The sequence below is a fragment of the Mustela putorius genome, unplaced genomic scaffold (genome assembly GCF_011764305.1).
Source record: "Mustela putorius furo isolate JIRA1106 unplaced genomic scaffold, ASM1176430v1.1 tig00003836_pilon_pilon_pilon, whole genome shotgun sequence".
NCBI lineage: Eukaryota > Metazoa > Chordata > Mammalia > Carnivora > Mustelidae > Mustela > Mustela putorius.
In genome coordinates this window covers 17,347,438-17,364,870 of record NW_025421989.1, presented here as the reverse complement: position 1 = coordinate 17,364,870, position 17,433 = coordinate 17,347,438, and the positions used below count along the sequence as shown (strand labels likewise).

The following is a 17,433-nucleotide window of genomic DNA, read 5'->3' as shown; positions in this document are numbered from 1 at the left end:
TAGCCTAATTTAAAAAAAAAAATTCCTTCTCCATGCGATACGGAAAATCTATACTGAATTGGAATTAAATAAAAAGCCAACTTTCCTTGAAGACTGGAAAGAATTACACCTATGAAACTTTCAGGGGCACTCTTCATCAACTTTCTTCTCCCGTTGTAATTAATTAGCCTATTTAGGTTTTTTAATTTCTATCTTCTCTGGAGTTTACATCATTTATACTTTTAAATAATTACCCCAGTTTTAGAAAATTTTTGGCAGAGATGAACAAAGAACAATTTTATAATTTTAATTTTTTTCTGTATCAGTTATCATTCCCCAATCTGGCTGCAAATTCTGTCTATACTGCTTTTTACCATGTTTACTCCTTTTTTTCTTCAAAAAGCCTCTTGGACTTAAGTTTGTTTTTTTTCCTAATTTATAATTTTCTACCTACATTCTTATTAATTATATTGCTTCTTAACTGTTTTATAGTTTTTTCCTTACTTCTTCAGTTGAATGCTTAACTGACTTATTTTCATTTCTTATTTCATAACTGCATAAGACAGTGAATTTTCCTTTCAGCAAACTTTTACAACTGTCATTATCATTTTTAAATATACTGCAATTATATTTTGAACTAAATTTGCCAATTTTCATGTTTCGTGGTCACTTGAAAAGAAGCTGTGTTGATATATAGTTTGATCTATTTATTGAATTTTACTTTACTAATTTGAGTTTTAATGATCTGACTTTTCATACTTTTCTGCCATGTACTGAGAGATGAGATGAGCTTCCTTTATTACATTTTTGTTTTTTCCATGCACTTGTACCTTTTTCATTTTTGTTTTGCTGGTTTGTTACTTGATGCAGTGAGTTCACAATGATTACATTTTCACTGTGGATTACACACCTTTTGATTATTAAGTCACCCCCTATGTCTAACTAACCTAATGTAGATATAGTTCCTGTTCACATTTGTATGGTATGTCCTGTTCATTTTACTTTCAACCTTTTAAAAATTGTTGTTTTTGTAGATACTGGAATATAAATTATTTTGCTTTATTACTTAAGAAAAATAAAATTTAAGTAATCTCTGTACCCAACAGGGGGCTCGAACTCACAACCCTAAGCTCAAGAGTCACATGCTTCTCAGACTGAGTCAGCCTGGAGCCCCTTGTTTTGTTACTTTTAACTGAGAATCTTACAAACTGAATTTATCAACCAAAAGGTGACATGTTTTCATTTGTGATATGAATATTTTCTATAATGATACACATATGAATAAAGAAATTTAAGTCTGTTACCTGCACAGAATATCCTTAGTTGCTGGACTGGTGAGATAAGTTGCAAATGAGTAGTGAACAGATCAACAAATGCTCCAGGATAAATAACGAAGAGAAAAATCCCAAAGCCATTAAATCGAACTTGTTCCCTAAGAAATCATAAAGAAAAAGGAATTTACTACTAGTATTGCAGTTTTCAAATTAATAATGTATTTAATCTTAAAACTTGCCACTGTGATTTAAATTCTTGCTTAACAAGTCTCTCTGGACAATTGAGAAAAATAAACTCATATGATGTATATTTATCTTATAATTTTACAGTAGTGTATGGGTTTGGTTATCTATGAAACTGCATTATGTAAAACAAGGGCATTCTGAAATAGGCTTAAAACTTTGAAAACTTTTTGAAACCAACAGGCTGAGCAAATAACTTGAAATTAGTCACGTATATAAAGCAATGGTTAATATTTCTGTGAGAAACTAAATGAAAAACATTTTTATGGTTCACTCTGAATTATTTTCAGAGAAGGACACAAAAAATGTAAAGTATCTATATTTGTTTTAGCCATTATTAATAAAAGTGTAGGTTTATTGAAGTACATTCCTGAATTATTGTTAATTCATAATACATAAGGCTCAGATTGTTCTTAAGAGGACTATTTTTTATCAATTCATTCTTTAAAAATGGAATTACTTCTAATAGTCTCATAAGGCCAAACAGCTATGTTAAAAAAAAAAAAATTCCCCAAATATATTGTGCTGTCATTTAGTACTGATTGACTTTCACTTGTCAGTTGGATTTTATAAGATTACTCACACTGTTTCACAAACATGCATTGAAGTATTAAACTGTTAATAACAATGATTTTATATGCAAAACCCTAAAAGCTGCAATGCTAAAAATATGGAAGCAAAGGAGAGAGAGAAAAAAAGTAGCCTCCTACTTAAACCACTATATGTCACACTTGTGTAACAGTATACGCTCTGTCAAGATGAGAGTTTATTGACAGCCAACAGACTCGTGTTCATAAGCAATGGGAAAGTAGTAAGAAGAAATTTCATCTTCTTCTATAAAATCTTTTATCTGGTACACACACCCAGGGGATAAAACACATTCCCATCAGTATGTGTGTTCATCATGGCAGTAATTATCAGAGGGAGTGAAGCGGGCACTGTGCTTCCCTATCACAACTTTCTAAGTTTAGGAACCTTTAAAATGCTCAGGTATAATTACAATGACATATTTGTGTAGTGAAGACAAGAACATGGTATGATACTTGAGCAAGTTCCAGGTCTCATCCTCTCTTATCTTCTACTTGGGTTTCTAGACAGGCTATGATATTTGTTAACAATCCCAGAGCTTTCAGTGTTCTTGCTTTGACCAGCATAGGCTGTGAGTAGAAGCAGGAGAGCATTTCAGCCAGTAAGTCAAACAAAGTACTAAGAAGGCAGACAGGTGGGCTCAAGTTTAGCAGTTACTATTCTAACCTAATGATAAATACAAAGATTAGGTTTCAGTTTGAGGAGTTCCTTATAGATCTTGGATATCAGCCCTTTGTCTAACATGAACAGACACTTCTCCAGTGAAGGCATACAAACGCTATCAGACACATGAAAAAATGTTCATCATCACTAGCCATCAGGGAGATTCAAATCAAAACCACATTGAGATACCACTTTACACTAGTTAGAATGGCCAAAATTAACAATACAGTAAACAACATGTGTTGGAGAGGATGTGGAGAAAGGGGAACCCTCTTCACTGCGGATAGGAATGCAATTTGGTGCAGCCACTTTGGAAAACAGTGTGGAGATTCCTTAAGAAATTAAAAATAGAGCTACCCTATGACCCTGCAATTGCACTGCTAGGTATTTACCCCAAAGATACAGATGTCGTGAAAAGAAGGGCCATCTGTACCCCAGTGTTCATAGCAGCAATGGCCACAGTTGCCAAACTGTGGAAAGAACTAAGATGCCTTTCAATGGATGAATGGATAAAGACGTGGTCCATATATACTACGGAATATTATGCCTCCATCAGAAAGGATGAATACCCAACTTTTTAGCAACATGGATGGAACTGGAAGAGATTATGCTGAGTGAAATAAGTTGAGCAGAGAGAGTCAATAATCATATGGTTTCGCTTATTTGTGGAGCATAAGGAATAACACGGAGGACATGGGGAGATGAAGAGAAGGAAGTTGGGGGAAATTGGAGGGAGATGAACCATGAAAGACTGTGGACTCTGAGGAACTGAGTGTTTTGGAAGGGAGGAGGGTGGGAGGTTGGGTGAGCCTGGTGGTGGGTGTTGTGGAGGGGACGTATTGCATGGAGCACTGGGTGTGGTACAATAAACAATGAATTCTGAAACACTGAAAAGCAATTTAAAAAATAAATAAAAATTTAAAAAAAAAGATTGGTTTTCAGGGTTTGATGAAAATCTTGAAGCACCATGAAGATATAAGAAGGCTGGCAAAGGATAGAAAGACCTAGATTATAGATGTGCATAGTTAACTGAGTATTCATCAACATATTAATCTTTATAAAAGAGTAGGTACCTCAAAATAATGTGGATATGCACCAGGCAATATTCACAGAAAGAAAAAAAATCTATCAAATGTAGCAGATTTTTGTAATAAACCCTAAGTAAAAAGTTATTACATGTAGTAGAAAGAAATATATCATTACCTAATAGCGGCTATCCCATGTCCAATTTCATGTACAACACCACTAATGAGAACTGCAGCGAAGAAATAGGTCAGTTGGTTGACAGGTAAATTTATACCGGGAACCTGTTCACAGACACAATGATAAATACACATGTGGGCACAAAGAAACCACGATGTTCACTCCGTGTTAAAGCTTAAACTTCCAGGCTGAAGGTTCTGTAAACTAAAAGTGGGGGTGCCAGTTGGTTAAGCATCTGACTCTTGGTTTCAGCTCAGGTCATGATCTCAGGGTCATGAGATCAAGTCCCACCTCGAGCCCCACTTCAAGCTCAGTGCTTAGCACCGAATCTGCTGGAGATTCCCCCGCACGCCCCACCCTGGCTTGTGCTCTCTTTCTCAAATAAAGAATAATTTTTTTAAAAAAAGTAAGTAATATGACTATCAGTGGTTACTTCTCTACTTCTATCATAATAAAAGTAAAAACATCAGTTTTTTCGAACTAGGCAGTTTTCGAATTAAGCACACCACCAATCTAAAGATAACAGTGAACACCAGGTTAAAAAGTCAAAACTTTCATGTCCTGAAGTCTTCACCATGGGAAAGAATTAGGAAGGCAGGCAAAGTGCCAGGGAATGTGGAGTGACAGTGACAGAGTCAGCAACTGTTCTAGCCTCTGGAGCTGGAAGCCTGATTGGGAAATTCTTGTTACAATTCCTAGTCCTTTCTCTGAATTTTTATTGCAAGGTTCCAAGTACTTAGGTGAGTAATATAGGATATTCCTGCCTCCCATCAATGAGTTTTCATTTTAGTATTCTTAAATTACATGAGCACTGGGAATCAGGGTAGTGTAATCAAGTGCCTCACTGGTGTGGGAGTGGAAGCACCCTGCCCTCCATTTCTTTGATGCCAATAATTTGTCTAGTACATTGGTCAGAAAAATATATCAAAATGATACATACAATTTTTACATTAACATTCAATGCAGGAAAGAAGTCCTTTGGAACGTACAGACATATCAAGGACTTACAAAGCAGCAGAACTTGTCCTGCAAGCACATGCTCCCAAGATGATGTGCATGTACGTATCACTGAATACACAAAACAAGTTTGCTGCTGTAAGTGTTATATGGTATAGTTTTTTATATACCCAAGAATCATCTTGTCAGGTAAATAACCACTCCCAAGTTATGTCATCTGTTAAGGAAAAATTCCATATATTAGGTTAAGTGGGACACACCACGCATTTAATATTATTCACACACTGAGCATCTGTTTCTCATAGTCCAGGAGCTGGACCCTAAAAATATCCTTCTAGAGGAAATTCCTCCTCTGTCTTATTATTACTTTAATTATAAAATGTGTTTAAAGCAGGAAAAACAGGAAAATTCAAAGAAAAACAGAAGCCTATAATGCTGCTCCCAAAACACAAAACAAAAAACCATTTTCGATGTTTTAATTTATGTCCTTCTAGTCTTTTCATATATATAAATATATATATATGCATTTTAAAAAATTATACTTTTATTACACCTCTGGTTTTGAAACCTGCCCCTTTCACTTAATGATATCATCAACATTTTTCCATGAGTGTTTTCTGGTTCAATGTGATTTTTAATAGCTGTATTGCATTCTATAAAATAGACTGTTAGGCATTTAATCATTTTAAAAAGTTTTTCCTCTTATAAATATTGTGATGAACATATTTGGGCATATATATTCAAATATTTTGGGTGAATAATTCTTAGACAAACATGGTTGGTTCAGGTTCTGGACACATGTCACTTGGGTTTGACATTCTGGATCCATCTCTAACTAGCTAAAGTGACCTTAAGGAAGTTTGGATTATTACCCCCAACATTGCAATTTCTTCACTATTAAAACGGAAATAACCACACTTACATAAGGGGAAATTCTGAGGATTATATAAGAATCCTTGGGGTGCCTGGGTGGCTCAGTGGGTTAAGCTTCTGTCTTTGGCTCAGGTCATGATCCCAGGGTCCTGGGATCAAGCCCTGCATAGAGCTCTCTCTCAGCAGGGAGCCTGCTTCCCCACCCTCACGCCATCTCTCTGCCTGCCTCTCTGCCTACTTGTGATCTCTCTGTCAAATAAATAAATAAAATCTAAAAAAAAATATCCTTGCCCCATGTTTAATATTATGTGGGTAATAAATGCTGTCATTACACAAAATTTAAAGGACTTTGATACATATCAAACTGTTCTCCAGAAGCAGACCCTTCCATAACCTTGGGCAAACTTGTATTATTCAAGTCTTTCAAATCTGTAATTTGAGGGATATAAAAAGTATCTCATTGTTTGATTTGTATTTCTTTGATGATTATTAAAGCTCAGTTTTCCCCCTGCTTCTGACCACTGACAGGTCTTTTGTGAGCCAGTCTACTCATGACTTACTAGTTTTTTCTCCTAGAGTATTCTTTTGTTCTTATTGCTGTGGAAGATCACTTCAAGTATCAATGATCAGTCCTCTGTAATACATATCACAAGTTCTTCTGATTTTAATTTTACTTTTAGTTTTTTGATATATAAAAATTTTTATGTCATCAAATCTATCAACATTCATGGTTTGTGCCATTAGTGTTATGCTTATGTCATCCTAATTCTGTGTTCATATAGCAGAAGCCCGTTTTTATCTTTTGCTTTCTTATGATTTTGTGTTTCAATTTTAATTCAATTGAAATTTATTTTTGTGCATAGAGGAGTTTCACTTTTAAGTCTCCTTTAGTGACTGAAGAGGAGATTCAAGCCATGTTGCTTGGATCACTTTCTTTCTTTCTTTTTTTTTTTTAAAGATTTATTTATTTGACAGACAGAGATCACAAGCAGGCAGAGAGAGAGGGGAAAGCAGGCTCCCTGCCCAGCAGAGAGCCTGATGTGGGGCTCGATCCCAGGACCCTGAGATCATGACCTGAGCTAAAGGCAGAGGCTTAACCCACTGAGCCACTCAGGCGCACCTCTTGGATCACTTTCTAAATTCATTAATTGCAAGTGTCTTTCCCTAGTTATGAAACTAGTTTTCATAACCTTCATTTTTAATGTATGCATAATATTTCACTATATGACAATCCCATAACTTAAGCATTCCTCAATTATACACTGTGGTTGTGTCTAATTCTTCATAATAATAAATGATGTTAAGGTAAGATTTTGAAGAATACTTTTTTTGCATATTTGTAAGTGTTTCCTTAAAACTAAAGTCCTAGAGTCCTAGATTCAAAAAATATGAATATTATTGATGCTCATTATCTGAAGTTCTCTTTACTCAGCCCCTACTAGCCAACTCTTTCTTTTTTTTAAAAGATTTTATTTATGTATTTGACAGATAGAGATCACAAGTAGGCTGAGAGGCAGGCAGAGAGAGAGAGGAGGAAGCAGGCTCCCCGCTGAGCACACAGCCCGATGTGGGGCTTGATCCCAGGACCTTGGGATCATGACCGGAGCCAAAGGCAGAGGCTTTAACCCACTGAGCCACCCCGGTGCCCCCTAAGCAACTCTTTCTAAGAATATCAGGGTATGCTCTTCCTCATACCTGCTCCGTTTCCATGTTGTCAGAGGTCTTCTGCCTGTTAAGACCACTAGTTTCCATTTCTCTGACTTCTCTTTTAAATTTATGTACTTAAGATTAATTTTTTAAAAGATTTATTTATTTATTTATTTATTTGACAGAGATCACGAGTAGGCAGAGAGTCAGGCAGAGAGAGAGGAGGAAACAGGCTCCCTGCTGATCAGGGAGCCTGATGCGGGGCTCGATCCTAGGACCCTGAGATCATGATCTCAGCTGAAGGCAGAAGCTTAACCCACTGAGCCACCCAGGCACCCCAAGATTAATTCTTATACATTCTCTCTATATCACAAAGTATCTATCTTATTTTACCTTCATTTCAAATACGTTAGTAGGCTGGATTCAATAGGATATTGGTTCCTTTTGCTTTATTATTGTTTTTAAATGATTTCATTTATTTCAGAGTGTGTGCATGAGAGAGAGACCATGAGCAGGGGGAGGGACAGAGGAAGAGGGAGAGAGAATCACAAGCAGACTCCATGCTGAGTGCACAGCCTGACACAGGGCTTGATCTCATAACCCTGAGATCATGACCTGAGTCAAAATCAAGAGTTGGATGCTTAACCAACTGAGCCACCCAGGCACCCCTTTTGCTTTATTGTTTTATGGATATAATGATGAGATAAGGTAAGGATTTGAGTGTGTGACTATACTAACAGATGGTAGGTCTTATTTGCTGGCAACAGTATGCGAATGCCCATCTGTCTTGGCCATGATCACACAGGGTATTAGATGTACCAAAATTCTGATCTCTCAATGACACACAGTGCCAGGTTTTTGGGAATTAATACTGAATGAGGCTGTAGGGAATTATAATGTAAACAGAAAGTACATTCTCTGAGCTACAAGAACTCTAACCAAAACCAGGAGACCTAACATTCTTTTTTTTTTTTTAAAGATTATATTTATTTATTTGTCGGAGACAGATGGAGAGAGAGCGAGTGAGCACAGGCAGACAGAGAGGCAAGCAGAGGCAGAGGGAGAAGCTGGCTCCCTGCCGAGCAAGGAGCCCGATGTGGGACTCGATCCCAGAACCCTGGGATCATGACCTGAGCCGAAGGCAGCTGCTTAACCAACTGAGCCACCCAGGCGTCCCGAGACCTAACATTCTTAAATGTATACATAAATATGCACAGTGGACTACAGAGGACAGCTGACTTTTTCATGGTTCTGCAGCATGACTCTTCTAACACAGTCAGTATTTTTGTGAACTCTATGAATAAACTGAGAAGCAGAAAGAAGAAATAATAATTACACTTTTGTTATTCTAATCCTAGCGGGCAGACAGGTGAATGATCACATTTCCTCTCAACCTGCTTCTTTTTCTACTATCCTCTTCTTTAGCGCGCAACAACCAATGCCGAGTTTAGGATGGCTCCAGCCTCACTGAGCCAGCCAGATGCCCCCCAAGATAAAAACTTCTTAGAATGGTCTTTCATAACCCAGACCCTATCTGTATTTCCCATCTTATCTTCTACACCATATGCCATACACCATATACCACCTAGACATAGGTGAAAGTTACTTTCTAGTTCCTTGAAGAATTACTGGTCTTTCCTTAGGGAGTAGAGCATAATGGCTCTGAGGGCAGTGGTGGGTCCACCATTTACAAGCTGTGACTACAGGCAAGTAAGTGGCTTAACATCTGTCTTCCTTGGTTTTCTCCTCTGTGATCAGATAGTTATCTCTAGATTGTTATAAGAATAAAATAAAATGGAAAAAAAAGAATAAAATGGGCACAAAAACCTCACACAGGAAGCACTGTATATTACCTAGGTTTTATTATTATTCTACTATTCCCCCCTCCCTAATGGGGAACACTTTACATAGGGTTAAAATGCAATTCATTTATATGGTATAGAGATCTTAAATAGGCAAATATGTTTCTGTTACCGGGATCTCAACTGCCATCTTTCCTTAGAGGCTATGGGGACTTTTCTTATCCTTCCCTTAAAGGTCTCCTCTCCACTCTTCCCAGTGCCAGAGACATCTCAGCATGCATTTTCCCTGTACCATAGTACCTGGTACTCTGTGAACTGTAGCACAATCACAGCAGCTGTCCCTCTAGACTAACAGCTCCATGAGTGCTGGGATTGGATTTTGTTCCCCATGCAAGCAGGACTCAGCATAGGGCCACGAGGCAGACTACATTCAGTAAATGTTGAAGAAATAAATCATTTCTTCTGAGGCTTCACCTAGCAAATCCTTTGACCCTCTAAAAAAGAGCTATGACCATAGGTGAGATTCATTATCATTCTCTACAAATGACTTCTAAATCTACCCACGGTGGCCCAGCCTAGTAGAAACCACAAAAAGAAGAGTTAAAAAAATTGGTAACTAGTTCTTAAGTCGTTTATTCCATTAATAAAAGCATGATAAAGAACATAACACCCGTGACTCCTGGAAATAAAAACATATATGTAAAAAAATCTGAAATAAAAGTTACTCAGTGGTAAAGCACCCTTCTACACTCTGGAGACATGTGTCAGTAAGGTATATAGGTTTATACGTGTGCTATCAAGTGAGAATTATTATAAATAGCTTATAGTCAAAGGAGTAATATTCGGCATATTCTTCCCATCAGGAAATCACAGTGACCATTCAAGGTCTTTTATCTTTAAATAAAAGGATATTACTGGTTAGAGTCTGAAAGCCATTCAGAGGAGAGGACTAAAATGCAATGCATTTATTCAGTATAGAGATCTTAAATACGCCAGCTCATTTCTCGATAGAAACAGTCATTTAAGACCTCAAGAAGACAACATGAATTAAATCAAGTATCTGTGTAATTGCTGACAGTCGATGGTGGTGCATTTGTTGCACTACTGCTACCACATATTCCAACAAATCCTTCCTAGATTCCCATTAATATATTAATATATTAATATATTTGTTTAAGCAGGCAGTTTGAGAAATCGTGAGACTTTTCATATATTTCCATATTTATAACATGGAGAGGAGTTATGCTAGCTAGATAAAATACCTTCTATTTATGTTGCGATAAACTTAAAAAGCAAAAACAAGGTACTTACCACAACTTGGAGCACTTGCTCATTGTGAAGTGAGGAGGAGGAGGAAGAGGATGAAGAGGAAGATGACGAAGAGGAAGAAGCAGAAGAAGAGGAGGAAGAAGAAGAGGAAGAGGAAGAAGCAGAAGAAGAGGGAGAGTCAGCCATCATTTGCGCCAAAGTCTGCATCAGTGTTTTCCCGAGGAGGAAAAAAGAGCTGAACATGGCAATTACACCAAACACCATTCCAAAATTGAACCTGTTGGGAGGAAACAAAATCACATAAACATACAATTCCATATAACTCATGGGTTAACAAATTAATCGACAAGCCACATTTCACAGCTTCAAAATAATGGCTAAAATTTCACTGTATCTGCCTCGTTTTCTTATCTGAATTTTAGGTATGTGACTGAGGCACAGGCATGGATCTCTCCAAGCAATTGTAATAATTTATGATTCTCTCATAACTGAAGAGGCTGAATACTCTTCCCAATAAAAAGCTTCTTTCCTCTCATGTCTTTCGCCCATTTACAAAGAACTGTTTTGATCTCGTTCTCATATAATTATGAAAGCTCTTTTGACATTGTAGACATTCATATCTTTTTTCCTCTGCCAATTCTTTTGTTTGCATTTTATTTTAGCTATATTTTGTGATGAGCTTAAATATTAACATGGTAAAATTGAACAAGTTTCCTTCTACTGTTTTAATAATTACAAATTACGCTTCTATAATTGGCAATAATCTATTACATTTTTGAATTTTTTATAAGTTTTTCAAGGAACTTGTCTGTTTCATCTAAATTATCAAATTTATAGGCACAGAATTGTTCACAATAGTTTCATTTTTTAAAAAGTCTGTGGAATAGGCAGTAATGTGCCTTTTTCTCAATTCTGATTTTTTTAAAGTGAAGTGCAATTAACATAATACTGTATTAGTTTCAGTTATACAACATATTGATTCTATACAATATTCAATACTCATCATGCTATGTGTAGTCACCATTCTATATCATTACATTATTATTGACTATATTCCCTATGCATTTTTTAAAAGATTTTATTTATTTATTTGACACAGAGAGAGAGAGAGAGAGAGAGATCACAAGTAGGCAGAGAGGCAGGCAGAGAGAGGGGGAAGCAGGCTCACTGCTGAGCAGAAAGCCCAATGCAGGGCTCGACCCCAGGACCCTGAGATCATGACCTGAGCTGAAGGCAGAGGCTTAACCCCCTGAGCCACCCAGGCGCCCCTTCCCTATGCTTTTCATCTATATTCCCTATGCTTTTCATCTCTGTGACTTATTTTGTAACTGAAAATCTGCACCTCTCAATTCTCTTTATTTATTTCAGCCATTCCCCTGCCTACCTCCTGTGTGGCAACTAACAGTTTGTTCTTTGTATTTAAGAGTCTGCTTAGTTTTTGTTAGCTGTTCTTTTGTTTTGTTTTTGCATTCTACATAGTGTATGGAATCATACACTATTTGTCTTTCCCCAACTTATAATAATACCCTCTAGGTCCACCCATGTTGTTGTACATGGCAAGATCTCATTCTTTTTTATGGCTAATATTCCATTATGTATATATACCACATTCTCTTTATCCATTCATCTTTCTTTAAAAGGTTGTATTTATTTATTCAAGAGAGAAAGAGAGAACGAGAGAGTCAGTGGGGGGACAGGCAAAGGGAAAGAAGCCTTGAACAGACTCCCTGCCAAGCGCAGAGCCTGACATAGGGCTTGATCCCACCATCAATGAGATCATGACCTGGGCCGGAACCAAGAGTAGGATGATCAACTGACTAAGCTACCAAGTAGCCCCTCCATTCATCTTTTTTTTTTTAAAGCTTTTATTATTTTTTATTTATTTTTGGGGGGGGGTAAAGGTGAGGGGGTGGATAGAAAAATAAGGAGGAGAGACAGAGTCTTAAGCAGGCTCCACACCCAGTGCACAGCCTGACACAAGGCTCGAACTCACAACCCTGAGATCATGACCTGAGCTGAAACCAAGAGTCGGACACTTAACTAACTAGGACACCCAGACGCCCCTCCATTCATCTATTGATGGACATCTGGGCTACTTCTACATCACAGCTACTGTAAATAACACTCCAATAAACACAGGGGTGCATCTATCTTTTTAAATTAGTATTTTTGTTTTCTTTTGGGTAAATATCCAGTAGTGGAATTACTGGATCATATGGTACTCTTTAAAAAAATTTTTTTTTAAACTGACATATAGTTGGCACACAATGTTACATTAGTTTCAGTGTACAACACAGCAATTCAACAAGTTTATACATTATGCTGTGTTCACTATAAGTGTAGCTACCATTTGGTGGTATTTTAGTTCCTTTTTTTTTTGACAAACCTACATATTGTTTTCCACAGTGGTTGCACCATTTATATTACCAACAACAGTGCACTAGGGTTCCCTTTTCTCTGCATCCTAGCTAATGCCTGCTACTTTTTATCTTTTTGATACTAACCATTCAATTCTGATTTTTAGTTACCTGTGTTTTCTTTTCTTCTTGATAATTATGGAATGGGTTTATTGGTTTTATCAATCTTTTCAAAGAGCCAACACTTGGGCTTTGCTGATTTTCTTTCTGTATAATTTTTATTGCACTGATTTCTGCTCTTTATTACTTTCTTCTTTCTATCTTGTTTGATCTGCTATTGTTTTTTTGCTTTTTAATGATTTTTTTTTTTTTTACATTTAGCTCTATTCCAGTTGGAGCTAACTTTCTAGTAAAAAGGAATTTAGACAAAGGCCTCCTATGCCCACACTAGACATTCTGCCAGCTATAAAATGTGTCAGTCTCTAAGGTGTCCAGGAGATTTTTATAAACCTCTTAACAATAAACACTATATGGTCCTTGATTGAAGAAATTTGTTAAAATAAAGGGGTATGCCTGGCATGGCCAGGGGACTTCAAAACCCTGCTGCTACAATCTGGCTGGCCATTTTCCCAGTTGGTGTGTGTATATGCCTTACTGGTTGTGACATATTTTAAGTATCATTCCCCTGGAGGGGGATCACAAAAGAGGTATAGGAAAAAGCCTGCAGACTTTTGGACATCCTATGACTCCCAGGACCTTCGTTTCTATGTGTGATGACAGGGGACAGAATTCTACAGAATTAGTTTCCTGATGGAAAGCGCTTTTTTGCATTTCTCTTCTTCGTTTTTCATTTCTAGTAGTGTATAACTTACACAGTAAAGTACCCAAGTCTCAAATACACAGCTTACAGAACTTTTACATGTGTACCCATGCATCTACTACCCAGATCAAGATACAGAACCTTGATTTTTGATGTATGCAAAAGTACAATGATGTAATCTCCTAAGTTCATATAAAACCAGAAAAGTTTTATACTACTGACATTTTAACACTCAGTAGATTGGAAAATAATGGAAATAGTTCATTTAACAAGCATTTCTCATGATTATGACTGATTTAAGCCAAAAAAAGAAAATGAAGAATACCACTGGTAAAGCATCCTTGCTTTCCGCCGTCCCCAACTGTAAAAGGCACGATTGAAAACAGCAGTTTGCCATCTTATGTGAAAAGGGGAGATGCTCAGTCCGTTGTTTTCCAGCCAGTCTTCATAGGAATGTTTAAAATACACAGATGACTAGGAGAGAAAGAAAAGTTCCGTATCACTCAGTTTTGAAAAACATGTATGAAGTTTAAGAAAATCAAAAAAATCTTTTCTATAGGAAAACAAGATATTGACTGTCCAAATACTTATAAATTAAAAGCTTTATGTTTATTCTTCAGAATATTAAATGTCTCAGACTAGCTGGTCTGTTGAGGTCAGGGTCTGGCAAACTATGGTCCATGGGCTAAATGTGGCCCACAACCTGTTTTTCTTTTCTTTTCAAGTAAACTCTATGCTCAGTGTGGGGCTCGAACTCACGACCCCTGAGATCAAGTCACATGTACTATTGATTGAGACAGCCAAAGCCACGTAATACAGCCTGTGAGCTAAGGATGGTTTTTACATTTTCAAGGGATTGTTAAAAAAAAAAAAAAGACAACAAAAACCCAAGAATATGTGACAGAGATGCTATGTGGCTCACAAAGCCTAAAATACGTATCATGTGGCCCTTTACAGAAAAAGTTTGCTGAACTCTGCTTAGAGGAGCATTGTCCAATAGAAACATGAGCCACAAATGCAAGCCAGATATGTAATTTTAAATTTCCCAATTTTAAAAAGTAAACAGAAGCAGATTAATTTAAATATATTTTTAAACTAAAAATATCTAAGATACCATTTCAACATGTAATTAATAAAAGAAACTACTAAAATACTTTACATTCCATCTACTTATTCGTATGTAAGTCTTTGAATCCAGTGTCAGTGTTATTGCAATTTCAATTTGGACTAGTGCCATTTCAGATGCTCCATGACCACATGTAGTTAGTGGCTACCACACTGAACAGCAGAGTTCTAGAAGCCTTTTTACAACAAAAAGAGATCTTGTATTATAATTTAAGAAGACCCCCAACCAATCCAACACAGGGAACAAGTTAGTTGGAATCAGTGCTTTTTATCCTCTTATGAGCAACAACCCTAAGAAATTAGGCTGCCTTTGATCATATAAAAGTACAAAACCTACATAAAGCCATCTTGGGTCTTGTAACTTAGATTTTTCAGGGTTGAGGGGATCTGCTTCTACACAGCCTAACAAGAGTTTTATCTTTAGGGAAGTCTGAAGTCCTTGAGTAATGTAGGATTTTGAATAACATAAGGTTGTTTTATATATCCTGACACTGACCCCTATTACTCCTCAGTTACAGTAAGTTTTTTGTTATCCATTTGAGAAATTTGTCTCGAAGGAAGGAGATACCTCAGCCCTATCTGTCATAAGAAATGATCTAACCGAATACAGGTATCTGTTCGCCTTTGGACCCATTCATGTTCTCTGTTCTCAGTCTTCAGGTGAAGTTTTTTAAAACTTGCTTGTTTCCCAGGACTTGGGAAAGTAGAGTGACACACTCCTTCAGTATATGTCTACTGAGGAAATCTGACAAGAACCAACCGTGGAACAGCAGACCAAGCTGGAAGCAGAGGAGCCGAAGGTGTGCAGACTCCTGAACTTGAGGTCTCTCCATTCCCCAGGCAGATATTCTGAGTGAGAGTTAGGTTTTTTGCTCAAGGGGTAGTTAGTGCTCTGTTGGGGACCTAGGGGGTTATTACTGAAAGTGAAGTAACCTGACCACCTCACACACTTGACCAGAGACTGTAGAGGTTTGAAAAGTTCTTTTTATTTTGGATTTTTGTCACATATGCTACATGAAGAAATCATGTGGCTTTGTTTTTTCTAAACAACAGAATCCCTGTTTAAAGAAGCAGTGGCCGGTATTGCTATGATATGCTAAACACTATGCCAAGTACTTGGAGAGGAAGCACCTATGGATCTTGTAAATACACAGATTCTGATTCTGTAGGTCGAGATTCTACGTTTCTGACAAGTTCCCAGATAAAGTGCTGCTGGTCCTTGAATTTCAGGTTGAGTAGCAAAGTCTTATGTGCACGAACTAATGTAATTCCCTCTACAATCTCAGAAGATCCTCACTATTATTAACTCCATTTTGAAGATGAAGAAACCCAGGCACAGAGAGTAATTTGGCCAAGGTCACAAAGGGTGGGAAGTGGCTGAACCCAGCCCTTGCTCTACGGACTCTACTGTAAAACCTATTCACTTGCAAGTTTAAATCCAAGAAAGCAGCACAGGTATCATTTCATTTTACTGTTACACCTAAAACACACAATACTAAACTCTAATATTCTATTTAGAACGGTATTTGTAACATGAAGGTTTTATTAAACACTTAAGAAAGGTACTATGGAATAAAATCTGTATATTGTAATGACTTTATTGTTACCTTCGCCCCCCGCCACTATTCCATTCCAAAGGTTGCTTGAAACACGTGGTCAGGCAAGTGTGCCTAATTTCTGTTACCCTTCCCAAATAGCTAAACAGTGGACCATGCACCGGGGTTGTACGTGTGGGTGGGGAAGGAGGGTAGTGTGAAGAAGCGGGTGCAAACTAGAATTGAAGTAGTCAGAACCTGGTTATCTAAATGCTTATTACCTGAGTATGCTACTTTGAAGTATGGGCTATAGACTAAATACACCGGTAACACCTGGGCACTGCTTACAAATGCAGTCTCAGGCCCCACCCCAAACCTGTGGACTCAGAAAGCGATTTTTAACAGGGACCCCAAATGATTGTATACACTTTCAAGTTTGAGACCGCTGGTCTAAATCGCAACTTGATTTAGATTCATTCCAGTACCACAGTCTTTGGAGGGTCGTGGCCTTAAAGACAATGAGGGAGAACAATGCCTTTTCTAGGCGGGCTTTTTATTTTCCTCCCAGGTGCTGCCGCGGGGTCTGGCAAAGCCCAGGCCCTCCCTAGCCCACTACTGGCGCCTCCCTGGCAGGACCCGAAGGCGTCGGGGCCTGCACCGCCCCGCAATATGACTGCGGCAGCTGCGCAGACCGCCACACCCCTCCCGCGGTCCGCCGTGTTTTATTTACTCCACGGGGCCCGGGCGCCACGCGGAAAGGCGCACGTGGGTACTGGCCCCGCGGCTTCCAGCCCGGGAGGCGCGAGCCAGGGGGAAAGGCCTCGGGCCTTGCGCCCGGCCCTGGAAACCGCGGGCTTGGGCTTTAGGCCCGAGGCCCTCACCTTCAGTACCAAGTCGGTCAGGTAGACGGCAGTCCAGCCGCCCACCACCACTACCACCAGCGACACTGGAATCATGGCAGTGGCGGAGGCAGCGGAGGGATAAGCGAGCCCGGGCGTCCTCCTCCCTGTGAGCCGCAACGAGCCGAAAGCGCGACGCCTACAGCCCCAGCATCCGCGCAGGAACCAAGCTGTCACCGGTTCCTTTCTCCCGGTGGCG

General features: G+C 38.3%; 1 protein-coding gene across 5 annotated transcripts in view; it reads right to left on the bottom strand.

Annotated features, from left to right (window-relative positions):
* The window catches only part of MBTPS2 (membrane bound transcription factor peptidase, site 2), a 46,557-nt gene extending 29,124 nt beyond the window's left edge, over window positions 1-17,433 (bottom strand). For 4 of the 5 annotated variants that reach the window (XM_004769187.3, XM_004769188.3, XM_013064903.2 and 1 more), the window contains exons 1-5: window positions 17,217-17,430; window positions 14,001-14,149; window positions 10,541-10,775; window positions 3,951-4,054; window positions 1,284-1,411 (exon numbers count right to left, since the gene is read on the bottom strand). In XM_004769187.3, coding sequence (XP_004769244.1) covers window positions 1,284-1,411; window positions 3,951-4,054; window positions 10,541-10,775; window positions 14,001-14,149; window positions 17,217-17,291 — 691 coding nt within the window. In that variant the 5' untranslated portion in view covers window positions 17,292-17,430. Of the gene's footprint in view, window positions 1-1,283; window positions 1,412-3,950; window positions 4,055-10,540; window positions 10,776-14,000; window positions 14,150-17,216 lie in introns of all 5 variants that reach the window. The other variant, XM_045089403.1, reaches the window with a different exon arrangement.